This window comes from Lepisosteus platostomus, chromosome 11, assembly GCF_059453375.1.
Source record: "Lepisosteus platostomus isolate fLepPlt1 chromosome 11, fLepPlt1.hap1, whole genome shotgun sequence".
NCBI lineage: Eukaryota > Metazoa > Chordata > Actinopteri > Semionotiformes > Lepisosteidae > Lepisosteus > Lepisosteus platostomus.
The window spans coordinates 13,707,300-13,724,183 of record NC_142621.1 but is presented as its reverse complement, the minus strand read 5'-3'; the positions used below and the strand labels follow the sequence as shown (position 1 = coordinate 13,724,183).

Here is a 16,884-nt window from a genome sequence, read left to right as displayed (position 1 = left end):
CAAGCGCGTGTTCCATTCACCCAGCACCCAGATAATGTGTTTAAACATGATTTACTGGCTGTGGCGGCAATGACGATCTGCAGCTTACAGCAGGGATGAACATTAACAACATCTTCTGTCGTCACCACTCCTGACTGTGGTAAGTTGCAGTCTTGACTATACTGTAGCTATTGAAATTTGTAGCTATTGAAATTGAAAAACTGTAGCGCTCAAAACAGCACATCTAAGCATTGTTTTTTGTTTTTTTACATTATTTTTATATTTATATACAGTATATATATTTATATTATATTTATTTCCTTAAGCAGGAAACCTAAGAACTAAATTACCTACTACTACCATGAAAAACATGAAGTGTAGGCTGGTATTAAAGATGTATTTTGCTATGCAAAATAAAACCTTGATTGTTGTTGTAATTTCTAAGAAACAAGTAATGTTGAAGTCTTGTGATTGTGAAAAGAAAATAGTTTTATTTTCCTAAGCCAAAGCAATGTATGCTACTGTACATCTCCTCTCAGTAAGAAATGGTGCAGGAGTGTAAATTATTTATATTGAGGGCCAAATGACCTTCCCTCATTTGTAACCCTTAATACAGTATGTCCTTATACTCTCTAATTCTATGTGAAAAAGAAAACCACACACAAAAACATCAAAGGGGATGACCATTTTATATCTAAGCATGCAAGAGAGAGCATTATCTGTATGTTAAAATCAAAATACACCTGTTATCTTTAGCAACAGTTGTGTTGGAACAACAAACAAAAAAACCAGACAATTTCTGCATTGTCATCAGTTTTTTGTTTGTTGTATATGTTCCTGTTGATGTTTTTTCAATGCCCGACAGCAGCTTTTCCCAATCATTTTGTCGAATCAGCTTTGGACTCGTGTTAGACAGCTTTCCCACATATGAAAGCTTCCATTCACATATTTACCTGTCTAAGGAAATTATGACCAGCATGAAGCCGTCTGGTTTTAAGGAGGCAATACTAGCCTCTGTCCTTTCACTATGATATAGAAATCTATAGAAGGCTTTATGGAACTTCCATTTCCAGTTATTTGTGTTTATTGCATGAGCTGAGCTTTGAAAAACAGCTGGTATGGCCTTGTGAAGCATCACTTTTGCCTTCATCAGTTGAATGCAACTGCAAAAAGCTGGAAGGGGGGAAATGGGTTCTGTAAAATAAAAAATAGAGATGGAGAGTTAATGTATACTTTGGAATACACAGAATTATACTGTTTGTTTTGCATTCAGACAGCAATATATCACATGTATGGAAGTGCTTGGAAGTAGACAGTAATACCAGGGGAGCAATAGGAACACATTTTAAGGCTTTGTCATATCTTGTGATCAAAGCCTTTGACATTTGTAGTCTTCTCTGAAATTTGAAAAGTTTGTCTTTGTTTAACATTCATTTGTTTTTGCAATGTACAAACAATTTTCTGTCAATAAAATAGCTCCATACTCTACTCCTTAAAAGCATGCTGAGGAATGGGCTTGAATTTGTTTAATCAAATTACAAGTAAAAGTTTTTTGTATCAACATTTGAGCTGGATAGGTTCCTTTGTCTTTGGCAATGCCAAGTGTTTTTAGCAGTGAGGTACAGTACACTTAAATTGCTCTTTGATTATACAGTAGATAATGCCATCTAAGTACCACATTGTGTTCATTACCAGGATATAAGTACAAACATTGAATTTATCTTTTTATTTTGATTATTTTTCAGCTTAGACAATAAAACATGCAATTACTGTTACTATTACAGATGCATTGATAATGTTTTCTTTGGATGTCACCTGGTGAGATTAAATAATCTGTTGAACGCAATGCAGCACAGCTGTCTGAAAGAGCCTCATTATTCACACGCTGACATCTTAGCACAGAGCTAAATTTGTCTGAAGAGCCAAATATGCCATTCAGAGGTTTGAATGAAAGAGATCGACCAAAAAAAAAAGAGCTAAAGGAAAATACATAGCCTAGTGAACTACTTTACATACCAAACTTAATATCTTAGGACAATAGGGTTTGAGTTCAACATCATTTCAGTAGTAATTATAATAACAATGTTATGCAAATGGATCTTCAATGCTCATTTTGTAGTTTAGAAGATAAATGAATTCTGCTGGCATTTCAAATTACTATAAAAATGATTTAAATCATTTATAACTGGTAGGCTTATTGTGATTATTGTTAGATTTATTTTATGCTGCTTTGTGTGTTCATTTAGGGCTGACAAGGTTATGCAGTTAAATGAATTTTGGATCAGAATAATGATATCTGATGTCTGGGACCCAAAACTGGGGTTGTATCAAACATTTACTTCAAAGTGAGTTCCTAGCCATGACTGTCTGGCCAGAAACCATAACTAACTGGGTCAAACCCCTACTTTGTAGACCTTATTCTGTAGGCTGCTGATCTGCTAGCACTCCAGTTCCTTTTTTATATGATGTCTTTCTATTTAAGCTGCAGCTTCACTTTAAAGCACAGCTAATACCAGTCTGCGAAAAGTACAAGAATGGTATAAACTTTAAACCTGCAAAATAACAGCACATGTAGTGTTGCCCCTGCATCATCTTCACTTCCACTCATGAATTTCTGACAGCTCACTTTTTATATTTCACATGCTGCCAGCACAATCACACCTCAATGCTCACTTTGCTGCTCCTAATCTCTGTGCAGCGGGCCTGGCTGACACAAACAAGTCCAAGAATGGCGCACGTTTTCTGAGTAATAACGGCAAAGGTTGACTAATCTAAATTAAAAACAACCTTAAAGCAGCGCTCCTCAAAACAAACCAAAGTACTTTCTCTTGAGCAGCCCAGGGGTATCGTTTTAATTAATCATAGTGACATTTTTTAACTTTTACCCGTTTTTCTTACTTGAACAAGTTTCTGTTGTAGCCAACACATATATCCAGAGCTGTTCTCACAGGGGCTAAATTAAGCCTGGAACAACTCAAAATGAAAGTAACAAAAACAGTGGGTGGTAGTTAAAACCAGAGAAAAAAAAACAGACTGACTTTGTGTACAAAGCTTTAATGAAAAATCTATTGTTTGTGAATGTTTTTAAAAGCCTGTTGTTGTTATTATGTTTGCATTTATATAACTGTATGGGCTATTCGGTTCTGTAACATTTTTGAATTTGGTTTAGCCACAAAATCTTTGAAGTAAAAAAAATCCTAAAGGAGTTAATGCTTTTAAAATGTAGTGTGCAGATCCTTACATGTCATCTAATATGTGTGGGCATTATGCTCTTTGAGGCATCACTAATGATAATGGGTCACTAAGGTGCTTGTTGTGGCGAAGATTGTGCAAAGGAAGTGAATAGTATATAATCACATAGAAGAGGACAAAATTACATTAATAAAATCTAAACTCCTTTCTTCTGGTGTTTCTGAGTCACAACTTATACATGTTAGGCAATGTGCAGTTCCCAGGGTCTCAGACTTTGCCTGTGGCCTACGATACTGTAGATTACAAGTATTTTAAATCAGTGTCCTGGGACAGAATAAAGGAGACTGCTTATTGATCTTTGGCTTCAACTGTCTGTGAGATAAAACAGTGGTTTAGTCCTGAGGAAAAAGGCAAGAAAATTTGAAATATACTTTTAATACACATCATGATTGCACTTCCATTGCAGCACCATAGAGAAAATCTTTTTTCTTGCTCGCTGTGTTTTCCTCCAGTGGCTGTCCTCTATTGTTGTAAACACAAAGAACAAAAACATCAACCATAAAAATTTAAATTTAAATGTTAAATTTAGCGTTAAAATATAGATTACAATGTTTAATCCAAACCAGTTCACCAAGGGACAAAAAGACTTAAAATTAGTATTTGTGATTTCGTTAGAAAGTAACAAACGTTCTGTGATGGGAATGTACGTGAAACTAAAGTTTGTAGTCCCATTCTTTTTTAGCAATACTTTATCCTTTGACACCACTATGGGCCATAGCAGGGCTGACATACAGTACTGGGAGCAGTGTAGAGAGACCTATTATCCTGCATAGTTTTTGAGAGAATTTGGAGTAGCTGAAGAAAACTCATTCTGACATAGGGAGAACAGGAAAGATCCATTCAGAGTCAAATTAACACATATTTGTTATCCATTTGTGAATCTCATTAACATATATTCTTAAGATTCTGTCATGAAGCAGATCATTTTATATCTAGTTTTGCATCTAATGATTTCTTTTAAAGCTCACTTTGTGATGCCATTAATGATTATTTTCTGTTGGGTAGCCCCGGATACAAGTAATCTATTTGGTTATTTGATACTTGTTATTTACTGTAGGGTCATATTTCTTAATAATTCCCTTTTTTTCTGATACCTGCCACTAATTGCAGCTCTTTTTGCAATGCAAGAGTAAAAAAGCATGTATACAGTACTGTATACAGTATTTTCTTTCCCAGGTGGTTGGAGATCCACCCAAGTATATACCTTTGCTTTACTTGTTTATTACAAGAAATGCGACAGACCTGTTGAAGGTACTCAGGTGCGTCAGAAATGTGCATTTCTATTATTATTATTATTATTATTATTATTATTATTATTATGTAAAAAATCCTAATTAGGGATGTGAAAATGGTATTTTTCATAATAAGCACCAGGTGTAAAACCTTTAAAAAAATGTCACAGTTCACATTAGTTGCTTAAATATCATTCTCCTTTTCTTCTTGACACATTCCTATTCATTATGTTATTTTTTTTCTTCTTTGAACATTTGTAGAAAAGAAGAGCAGAACATAATTTAATTTTATATGCATCACCGAAAAGCTGACAAAAACTGTTCTAAACTGTGAGTTATTTTGCCACTCATGATTTCTTTTTTTTGTCTATAATACCCTCAGATGAACGTGTTCTTCTCTCAGTTGTTCATAGTGGCATGGTTCTTTAGGGATGTGTTTTTTTCATATTCAAATTCCTACTGTGCCAAGCTGTCAGTTATAACTGATGACTGACTGAATAGTTTAACGTTAACCTTTGCCCGGTAAGCATGGAAGAGCACCCTTGCTGGAAATGTTTTGCCTCAAAGCAGTGCAACAGCTCCAGCTGAGCAGGTGCATCAAGAGGCAGAGTCGCTCTTTTTCTATTGGGATGCTGAACAGGATGCACTAAATTTGGCTAATGGAATAAACGCAGATAGATACCAAGTGATAGGTGTTAGGAGAGCAGTTTATGCTCACCTACGTTTGTTTGTATTTGGTGTGCCCGGTAATGTTGTTTATTTGGAACTATCTTTCAATAAGAAGCAAACAACATAAATGCAGGGAGGATTCCTGAGTGGTTTGGTCAATAAAAACTACCAGATGAAGTTTGAGCTCAACAAATCGAATCCAACTGATTATAGGTGTGTTCTATAGCTGCAGCTCTGCAGTTGGTGACTAAATGAATGGAGGCAAGGTGGCTAGGGTGTCTTTATCACACTGAAGGGCTGTATTTCCTGAGGTTTTCCTGTTCTCATTCACACCCACTGCCTCTCTCTGTATAGTCTAAATGGCTCTTAAAAATCAGCATTTCCATTCCAATATGTGAAAAGAGGCCACTTTTTCCACTGTTAGAACGTGTTACCGCTGAACCTGTGCTATAAAAAGTATCATAAAATCACTTCTCTTGCTTGTTTTTATGAGATGCAGTTACTATTTTCAACAGTTCGTGGTAACATTATATGGAATCAAAAAACATTAATTCTTCTGGTTAAATGACATCACAGAAAGGCTAGCCAGCTAGGATTGTTAGAAATTGCAACACAACTGTATGTTGCATTTGTTTTCAGCTGTTGATTTCTTCAGTGATGTTCTATTTAAGCTTGAATTACAGGTGCACTAAGCAACTCTTGACCCAATTTATACATGCTTAAAGCAGGAATAAAGAACAGAAGCATGGAGATGGCTTAGAGTGACACCTGGTGGTTTTCATAAAATATTTGCAGCCCTTGTTCAATTTTTAGTGACGAGTCATTGCCATCTAGCGTTTATCTCTGATAATGCAAAGTTTATCAGGCTCCTTTCTCATAATATACTGTACATTATTTGTTACATTCTGTTGAATGCTTTTCATTTCTTGCTTTTACTTTAGAATGTTGCTTATATTTTGCCATGTTTGTTAAAATTTAGCACTGAAGTTGCTGCAATTCTTTTCATCATTTTTGTAGTTGAAACTGTGAAGCAAAATAACTAAAGAACAAATGACTTATTCTTAGTCATTTCTGTTTGTTTCAACTGTATTATTTTTGTTAGTAGTTTTTGAATTTCAATGTCAAGGGATTGCAATATATACTGTACAGTATGTGTAGCCTTCTTTACTTTAGTGTACGATTGATTATATAATGTGTGAGTAACAAATAATGGGTCATACATTTCATATTTTTAAGAAGCATGTTTTTAAAGAAGAAGAAACTTCATGATTCTCTTTTTTTCTCATACATGCCACAAATTGCAGCTCTTTTTGTAGTTTTATAGGACCAAAAAAGCAGATACAGTACTGTATATATACACCAGGTGGGTAGCTGCGTCAGCATGCGTAGGCTGCAAAGGAACAAGTAATAGGTTTATTCCATGCTGAAAATTTTATTCCAGCCTTCTTCACTCCTCCTCCTCACACCTGAAGAAGGCTCCACGGCCGAAACGTTGTGTTCTCTTTCTTCTTTTTTTCAGCATGGAATAAACCTATTACTTGTTCCTTTGCTGTATATATACACCTTTGTTTTATACTGTACCTTTGTCAAAGAGAGGAAACCAAATCAGTGTTCAATAGCTCTTGTATCGCACATACTGTAAGATCATGCTGAAGATTATTTGGACAGAACTCAAGCAACAACAGCAGTCAGATCTAGCTCAAAAACAATTGTACTGAAAAAACAAGGTGAGAGTAGCCCAAACAGAGTTGGGATGGTTCAGCATGAGTAAAGACATGGTAGTATTGCTGTCACCTAACCTGTTTAATATCATAGTTGAAAAGATTTTAAGAAATCTTTCGGATGCTTGTAGAGGTATTGTAGCTTTATGATTGGTGGAAGAATAATAAACAACTTGCGGTATGTTGATGACATTGCCCTAGTAGAAAAATTGCTTACCAGGCTTGTAAAAATGTGAACTAATTTACAAAACTGATGTCATGAAGCTAAATGGCAGCACAGCAAATGTGATGGTGAATGTAAGCTGGAACAAAAGGGGAGATACACGTCCTGTACCTATGGTTCAAGATAATAGATGATGCAGGATGTGGAAGTAAAAATGAAATAAAAACATGACTGTCTAGGGGAGCAACAGTACTTACTGAATGTGCAGACAAAATACAGTACATATCTAACACCACACTCATTCAAGGCCCCTCAGGACAATTCCGGATCACTCAGATGACATCTTGTACCTCCAGCAACCTTATTTACTGTATCTCTTGCAGTAAATGCCCAGCCATCATTGGGGAAACAGGAAGGTGACTCGGGGACCGGTTCAGAGAACCTGTTAGGGTTGTGAAGATTAAAGATTTCTCCAAGCCTGTTGTTTCTCATTTAACCTCTGATGGCCACCATCACACTAATCTCTCTGTCTGTGTTCTCAAGGATGGTGTTCCTAACTCCTGCATCAGAAAGACTACAGCAACTAAAATGATCCTGCAGCTAGGATCACACCTTGCCCCTTCTCTCAATGACAGACTAATTTTCTTCTAAATTCTCTCTATTCATTATTGTTTTCATTTCACACCTCTCTTCACCTATCCTGACTTCACACTACCTGATTGGCCACTCTGTCTGTCCCCTGCTCCTGCCTCCCACTCCTCCTCTCTCCCAGCTTTTGTTCTCCTGCTACATTACCTTTGCTTACTGCCCTGTCTTTCTCACACCTGAAGAAGGCTCCATGGCTGAAACATTGTGTTTTCTTTTCAGCATGGAATAAACCTATTACTTTATTACCTATTGCTGTACAAAATACAGTACAGACTGATAAAAGCGCTTGTATGGCCAACAGCAGTATATAGCTGTAAAATATGGCCATTAAGAAATGAAGAGCAAAAGAACAATAGACACATGTGGGAGAAATGCCTGAGGAAAATGTTGTGAGTGGACAGAAAGGAAGACAAACCAACAAGCTATAACTGGAGTAAAAACAGGAAAATAATTGTTAGCAACAGTGAGGAAAAGGACATGGCAGTATTTTAGAAATTGTAAGACAAGAAAACACCTTAGAAGAAATATCATGTTAGAAATTGTCAGTGGAAAATGAGGCTGAGGAAAACTCAGATGGTAAACATAACATCCTGGATTTTACAGTTGCTAGTAATTTTACAGTAGTTTGCAGAAGAGCTGAAGAAAACAAACTTGCTGTACATCATCCATGCTGTACCCTGTTGTTGAAAAATAATTTGTGTGAGAGAAAGGACAAATGATTATGTTTGTGGGAATAGTTTTTGGTGATTTTGTTTCATTATATTTAGTTCTTTTTGAGTATTGGCTGCCTGTAACTTTCTGAATTTATCCAGTCATCCATCAAGTTCCTTTGCACTTTTATTTTTGTGTTTTAAAGAGTATTTTTACAGAATAAAATGCTCTGTATTATTCTTTATTCGCACAAATATACCTTTTTCTTGATAAGGTGTGACTGAGGTTTTGCCATCAATGTCTAGAATTACCTCTGCTAAGACATTTAGACCGTAAAAAGTTAAAAAGAGTTCTGACTGATCTACAGGTACTGTAGAAACCAAAAATAAATCAGACTCTTTAAAGGTCTGTTATAATTAATAGTATCTACTACAGTACAGCTCAGAGAAGCAGTTGTTAACAGACCAGACTTGACTGAACGACTAAACACAAACACACAATACAGTACATAAAGGATTTTGTACCGATTCATTTAGTTAAACTGCTACTGTCAGTCAAAGACTTGACAAATATTTTTTGGACAGAAATGAAAATGATTTCCAGTGTTGTTGACTTTCAAAGATACAATTTAAAATCTGCACACAATTAGAACAGAATTAGTTTGCTTCTAATAGTGTCCTAAATGACCTACATAATAGTGTAGTAATTGTGCAGTGGACAATGTGAAACGTTTCAGTGCCACTCATTTAATTGTACCAGAATGATTAATCTTTTAAAAATTGCTGACCATACAAAGCACAAGTGCTTGTGCTTTTAAAGTGCTAACCTTCAAGGGATACACTGTATTTTCATGTCTATAATGTGTTGTTATTATCAAGACTTCTTTTTTAGATTTAATCAAGTCTAGATTTTGAAAGAAAAGATTACGAAGTAAGATTTTGAAAGATTACAAAAAGCCATAGACAATTTGCCCTCTTGCTTGGTTCTTTTTTGTAGGGTGTTGCAGACTTGATCTTAGTTTACATTGTCTCATGAAAGACATGCTATTTATCTTTTTCTTTAACCTGACAAAATGATTTATTGTTTTTCCCCGGTTCACCACTACAACAGAAAAATGTATTTAAAAGCAGCAGATATTTCTTTACCCTGAAGAAGCAAAGGGTAGAAGCGGGGCTGGAGTTTGTGTTGATAGAATGCTTCAGCAAAGAAGGTTTTTCGTTGACATGTAGACATCATGGGCATTGTTTGAATACATTTTTTCCTGTTAATCTGTCAAGATATGAAAGAAAAGTGTGCTATTAGATCTGGATCAACACCCTTGAAGAGAATCAATGAACAATAAAGTCAATGAATGTTTTAATTTGAAAAAAATATATTGATTGATGCCATCCTATTCCTGCACTCTAACCACATCTATAAATATTTAAAAGCAGTTTATTTTAAGTATAAACATAATTTTTAAAAGTGATTCACTGTATTCACGTGTGATAATTTGCAATGTTGCCATAATGCTGTTTCAGTGATCACAAATTACTACATTTGGCAATTCCTATATTTTACTCTTTCAAGCAGTTTTTCATTGAATGAACTATTCATTACACAAATTATATTACTGCTCTAGAATCTCTCTAGAGAACTGTGACAAAGCAGGTACTGTACCTTCCCAAACTTAAAAGCTCTTTTGTTTTTGAACAGCAATGACTACAATGGAACCTGAAGCAAGTATTCAGAACCCTCAAAGGCAAAGACATTAACACAGCAAATCAGATTGACCTCATCGGTGCCATCAGTTAAACACGAACGAAATGCAGTAGAAACTGATGAACTGCATGTAAAACAAAATAGGTGAAGAGAGGCAAACAGCCCAGCATTTTACCCAGCCAAGTTGATAGCCTGAATTCCTTCCTAGAAATTGCTGCATGAGAGTCTCCTGTTGATTTACAGTAACTGTTGACAGTCAAACAAGTCAGATCTTGCAGCTCCACTTTTAGTAAACATTTCTAAATGTATTATTTAATGAATTATGGAATTATCAGAACACTTCCATATTGTGAACTGCTGCATATTTTTAAATTTTGAGTTAATATGTATATTCTTAAATGCTTGCTCATCCTTGGAAATATGCTGCATGATGTTAGGTTATTGGTCAAATATTACCACTGAAGCCTACAGGTATATTAACATAAAAACAACTAATGTACATAATGCCAAATCCTATTTCTACCTTCAGTTTTGCAGTTAGATAAAAACCTGTATGCCTGGAGAGCTAATTATTTATGCACACTAAAACACACACAATCAATGCTTTGTTTAGAATGCATATAAAAGTATTATGTAAGATAAAACTTGCAAGTACAGTATCTAAGATGATTTAAAATTGTTTATGTCAACAGAGATAAGGAGAAAGAAGGTGAGTAGCAAGTGTAATGTTTGTGTTGCAATACTGATGCCCAGAGTTAGGCAGGACAACAGTACAGTACATTTGCCCCTGCTAAGTCTTGGGGAGACATTCCCTCCTCTTGACAAAATCCTTTTGTATGTAGAAGATGCAGCCATCAGTGCCTGATAAGAGGGAACATTTCCCTTATCTCTTGATCAGGTAAATATTAAATGCAATCTACAAAAAAATCCTGCTTCTTATATATCAAAAAAAATCTTGTTTTAACTCATTATTAACCTTATTGTACTGTATGTCCTTTTTACTGACATTAAAGTCAATTTTATTAACTTTGCTAAGTGTTTTTAGGTACTGGAAATTTTGTAATGATAGTTTTTTTAATTTTAATGACATATTATTAAAGGATTGGTGTCAAACTGGAACTGATGTAGGTCCCTTTTCATGCCATAAAGGCCCATGGGGGAATGGGGGGCAAGGGCCACCATTTTTCTTGGCCATCAGACACTAGAGGTGGAGGTGATGTGGTCAGCATCACGCTCCAGCCGGCCTATTAATCCCCGGAAGGGTTAACCCCCGGTACTCATTTGGTACCCGAAGGAATTGGAGGAAGCTACATTGCTTGCCCCTAACTGGGATTGAACCCGGGATCATCCACTCAGGAGCTACAGTAGATGCCCTTGCCATCTGAGCTACCACAGCTCCCTGGATCTGATGACCTTTAAAGAAATCGCCATAGGCCATAAGAAAGTTAAAGACTGCAAAAGATATACAGCATGGCAGAATGATAGTGTTTCTAACAGTAGTTCTGACTACACAAAACATTTTAAATGCATTCTTCTTATGTGTATGTCTATATATATTAACTGTAATTTAACACAGTTTATACCTCATGCTTTTTGAGCACTTTTAGAAAAATAGGTGAGGTACAGTGAACAGCTGGGAGTCTTAAGAATAAGATACCATTTAAAGTAAATATAAAACAAAATTGAATGCATTTAGTATGAAAATGTACACTGTAAACTATAGTTTGTTTAAAGACTGGGGCTAATACTTTCAAACAACCTTTTGAATTGTATACTGTATAGAACAAAGAGATAGAAGGGGTGTTGTTATTGACTTTAGGTGTGTTGTGTTTTCTTTGGTGTGGTTTGAGGAGAAGTAATGTTAAGCAATACCTTCAGTTCTCACCAGTCAGCTTGAAAAATGTAAACAAATCTGCATTTGAGTGCATTGCTAGGCACAAATCGGCCTCTGTGAGTTAGCACCTTCCATTCTTATTTGTTTATCACCTTGAAAGATAAGGACTATTTTCTATTATGAAATCAGAATTTAATTGTGGAAGTTATCGGTTTAAATTAGATTAGGATTTACTTGCGGATTTCAACAGAATACAGTATATTAATCACGCTGGCCTTAATATAGTAACTTGCAGCCATCTGTCTGAGAGCCTGATAAAAGCATGGAAGTGGTGAGGGCAGCTGGGGTTGGTATGGAGTTGTGTAAATCAACTGCATACCAGAAAACATTGTGCAATCTTTTTTTCACTGTTATTATAAAATAATTAGAATTAAATGACCTTAGATGTACTGTAGGCATTCATAAATTAATTAAATAAAGGAGAAAAGTTAGAGTAGATGTCTTTGGAAGTCACTAGAGCACAATCTAAATCTGATTATAATTTTAAATTACTTAGCTAAAAAGCATAGGTCATGTGAATTGAAATAGAATATATACTGTATAATAATATGACTTTGCATAATTTGGTTTGTAGCTTTTACTATTGTACATGAATGTGTTTGTTGGGATCAATGTATTTTTGTAAGTACTGCATATGAAGGAATTGATTCTGTTTTGACATACTGTAGAAAATGTGGATATCATATATGATTTGAAAATTTTTCTTGAATTCCTTAATGTATATGTAAATGATGAATGGGACTTTGATCAATGGAGCACAATGTAATTTGTGGAATGAAGAATTGGGACCTGATAAAAAATCGGAAAATGTAGTAGATTTCTGGTGCTATTTAAGACTTGAAGAAGATATTTTTAGTGGTTTACCCTCTTTACTTTTCGGTTTTGAGAGGTTATAATGGAAGAATTTAGACCATGCGCCGTTCTTGATAACCACGTGAAAGACAATAGTGATGAGTACTAATCCATTCCTTAGAATCCATTCCATTTCTCACTGAGTGCCTGCCTGCTTGTTCTGCTAAAGGAGAACTAAACTGAGAAGGAAGTTCTTTGGTAAAGGGGATTACTTGTATTCTGTAAAACTGATAGTGCTGCAATGTGTGATAGTTAATATTTTGGGCAATGTTTCGACGGTCTCCTCACCGTAGAAGTAGAGTTCACTTTGACTTCAGTGAAGAGGTGATAAAGAAAGCCCACCCTAACAACCTCAGGTTTGTTTTAAATCAAGTTTGTTATTTTGGCTGTACATATTCTAATTGTAAAAAAGTGTCATTTATACGATTTTAAAAATGATTTGTCATTTTAGATATTTTTTTCATTGTGATTCTTTTGCTTTATAAACTTGCTTCTTAATCTAGTATGTCTTAAATCATTATTTAGTAGTTTCAGCTACTGATTTTTAAGCATGAAAGTTGAAAATGTTCAGGAAAGTCATCTTTTTTTCTAGAAAGTGGTCAATTTGATTCCATTTCAAAGCAGAGGTTTTGGTTTTTTTATAGATATTCCAGGTATTATTACATTATTAACTTTTTCCAATAAGTAATGTAAACTGATGCTTAAAATATAGAAAATACACATAGTGATGAGGACCAGAACTGAAAGTGTAAACCGTTATTGAAGCAACATCATTTCAAGAATGCCCTTTTTATTACATACAGCAATTCATTGGACTATTTATTTAATGTGAAAATGGAAGTGTACATATACAGCAAATATATTGTTAAATGATTACAGAGAATCATAACCACATCAGATGTTACTTTGCTGTTTTTCTTCCTTGTATAATAGGAGTAGACATGTTATATTTGAGCAGTCCTCATATTCCAAAAATGTTTGTTTTTTTTTAATTTGTACAGCAGATATATCCTGTAACTAAAAGTTATCTAATAATATTTCTCTGAAACTCCTAATACAAGAAATTGTATATGGCCAATAAAGTGGTCTGGTCTGATCATTCTTGTGAGAATGTGTTTTTAAACAGAAGTGCCAAACTGTAGCCTGTCTAGATTTCTAAGAATATGATATCAGTTTAAGTCATTGTGAAATGATTGAAGAGGAAGCTTAAATAAAGATAAAAATGTTAGCAGATTTTAAAAACCTTGTCTTTGGCATTTAAATTGTATGGCTTTTAATTGCAAATAAGGTGTGGGGAATTACCAGAAGTCTTAAGTGAGTTTGCTAGAAATTAAAATGTTGGTTTGTTTCAGACAAGTGTTATGCAAAAATAAATATAACATATACAAATATAAATAGAGTGCCTTATTTTTGGATTTATTTTTTGTGCATTTACTGAACAAGATCACTGAATAAAAATATATGCACATGTGTAAAAAGAATTTGAAGAACTTTCAAATACTGTAGCATGGGATAGTGACCCTTCACCTAAACCACATCTGCAGCTGTGTAGCACAATAATGTAATGGAAAAATATTCTGATCCGGACTATAATTTGCCTGAGTATTTATTGGCATTCAAAGCAGATTTTTTTAATACTTGTAAAGGAATACTAACTCCTTGCTTTTTCAAAGCTCATCTAAGTTCTGACTACACAAGCTTGTTTTGAGTTCATCCCAGTTACACAAACATATTTTCCATTGGAAAAAGAAGTTGGAAAGCTGTGACGATTTCTGTAGGCGTGTCTGTGGCTTCTGGTATTGGTCTTATAAGTTGTTACAACTTTTGATTGATGCATGCAGTAAATTGAGAAATAAATCCAGATCTACCAATTTTCTGCACTACTTTGTGGCATTGTTATGTCAGTTTTTGTCATTATAACCACTTCATATTCTTGCAGCATATGAAGTGGTTATATATTTAAGTAGGTCAGGTGGGTAGCTGCATCAGCATGCGTAGGCTGCAAAGGAACAAATAATAGATTTATTCCGTGCTGAAAAGAGAAGAAATAAAACACAACGTTTCGGCTGTGGAGCCTTCTACAGGTGTGAGAAAGACAGGGCAGTAAGCAAAGGTAATGTAGTGGGAGAACAAAAGCTGGGAGAGAGGAGGAGCGAGGGGTGGGAGCAGGGGACAGACAGAGTGGCCAATCAGGAGGTGTGAAGTCAGGATAGGTGAAGAGAGGTGTGAAATCAAACCTACGGTACAATGAATAGAGAGATCCTAGCTGCAGGATAATTTTAGTTTCTGTAGTCTTTATGATGTATGAGTTCGGAAAAAACGTGTTTGAGAACACAGATGGAGAGATTAGCGTGTCTTTCCATCTGTGTTAATCTCTCCGTCTGTGTTCTCAAAGACGGTGAATGAATGAATGCGAGATAATGCTTTTTTGAGGTTCCTTTAGTAATATGATTTTCAGAATACAGACATTTACTCAGTTTAGGCTAACTAAAGCACCATAAATTACAGTCCTGCAAAAGGCCAACTTCTGCCCTCCCTACATCATCTAGAGCTTCATGAGGGCTGGATTTTTTCAATTAAACCTCAGTTGAGTTAAGTAACTCTTGGTGGAGCTGATTTAACCCTCTCCTTTCAGTCTTGTGCTATTAATGACGCCAGGAGACATACAAAACCTAAGGAGTCATTTATTGTATGGGATGATGAGATTCTGACAAATTCCGAAAGGCTGTGTCATAAACAAGCCTCTTGTTTCTGAAAGGCTTCAACTAGATTTAAATCAATACTGTGAGCCATATTATCAGCAAATGCCATGTGACTCAGTTCCTCCCACTGTCTCCTAGGAACCCTAGCCACTCACCCCTTCTTCAAAAAGAACAAGAGGGCTACCTCAGGGGAGGAAACAAGGGGGGCCGCTTGGTTACTTGAGCAAGACTCATTCAAGTTTTATATTTCCTTTTTGGTCTTAAATATGTTGGAATTAAGGCTTGGCGGCATAGTGGTTAGTACTGTTGCTTCACAGCTCTTGGATTATGGGTTTGATTCTGGACTGGGGTGCCTTCTCAGTAGAGTTTGCAAGTCTTCCTCGTGTCTTTTTCTCTATGTTCTGGCTTCTTCCCATCTCCAAAAGATGTGTTGTGTTTCATTGGCTATACTACTAGAAAACAGTCGTCTCTTATTCTACAGCCCTGCCATTGACTGGCAACCTGTCGAGGGCAAGAGCTTCATCTACTCTCAATAGTGCTGTGTCCTTCTGGAAAAAGTGTCCAGTGCTGTGTCCTTCTGGAAAAAGCGATCTTGATCGTTTCAGCCGTAAGATATCTGATTTGTATATGGGTTTCATGCTTTTGCCAGTGAAACTATGTACTGTGTTGCTTAATTCTTGCAGTTATAATTGTGTAACATCTTTGTCTTGTAGGATACTAATGAAGATTCCAAGTACTATTATTTGTGGGCGTAACAGACACTTGTGCAAACAGTAGACTGCTGTACTATTATCATATAATCTTACAACACAAGACCATAAGAAAAATTTGAGGAGCCCACTTAACCTATCTTGCTTAGTTTGTTGCATCTAAAGTACAGTAGTTGTATATGATTGAGCCAAGAATCCCATCCTGTTATTTCTTGGAACATTCCAGCGAATTGCCTTCAACAGCTAACTGACAGTTTATTTCATATCCATAAATCTGTTGCATAAAGAAGTTCTTTCTGATTCTTCTGATTCCAGACCCAAATTCAATCTCCCTTAGTTTCTATGGGATGATATGCTTGTAGATGATATGCTTGTTGATGATGATTGTGACTCCTTAACCTCAGATTTGGCTGGGTTCCTTACAAACTGCAAAAGCAGTTACTCCCATCTGTGACTGTAAACATAACAATGATATTAATTTCAGATTGCATGTTATTTCTTTTTCTATAGAGAGCATGACGTCCTTTCCCTTTCCCGCTTCTTCAGTATAGATTTAAGTGCTTTGCAGTGAATATTATATCGCAGACCTCTTCCAAGGAATCTCATGTAAGTAAAGCATAGCGTAACGTTGTGTAACCATTTCTTAAAAAAAAAAAAACACGATCTGCTGAGGAGATTTAGTGTTGTTTTTTTTTTGAATGGCTCAGTTT

At 35.5% G+C, this 16,884-nt stretch overlaps 1 protein-coding gene across 3 annotated transcripts in view; it reads left to right on the top strand.

The window, feature by feature from the left end:
- The window catches only part of pde4ba (phosphodiesterase 4B, cAMP-specific a), a 147,680-nt gene that overhangs the window by 83,271 nt on the left and 47,525 nt on the right, over positions 1-16,884 (top strand). Inside the window, exon 1 of one of the 3 annotated variants that reach the window (XM_088598559.1) lies at positions 12,954-13,118. The exons of the other annotated variants lie outside the window; for them this stretch is intronic. Coding sequence (XP_088454685.1) covers positions 13,030-13,118 — 89 coding nt within the window. The 5' untranslated portion in view covers positions 12,954-13,029. Of the gene's footprint in view, positions 1-12,953; positions 13,119-16,884 lie in introns of those variants that run through there. 3 annotated transcript variants of the gene reach the window in all.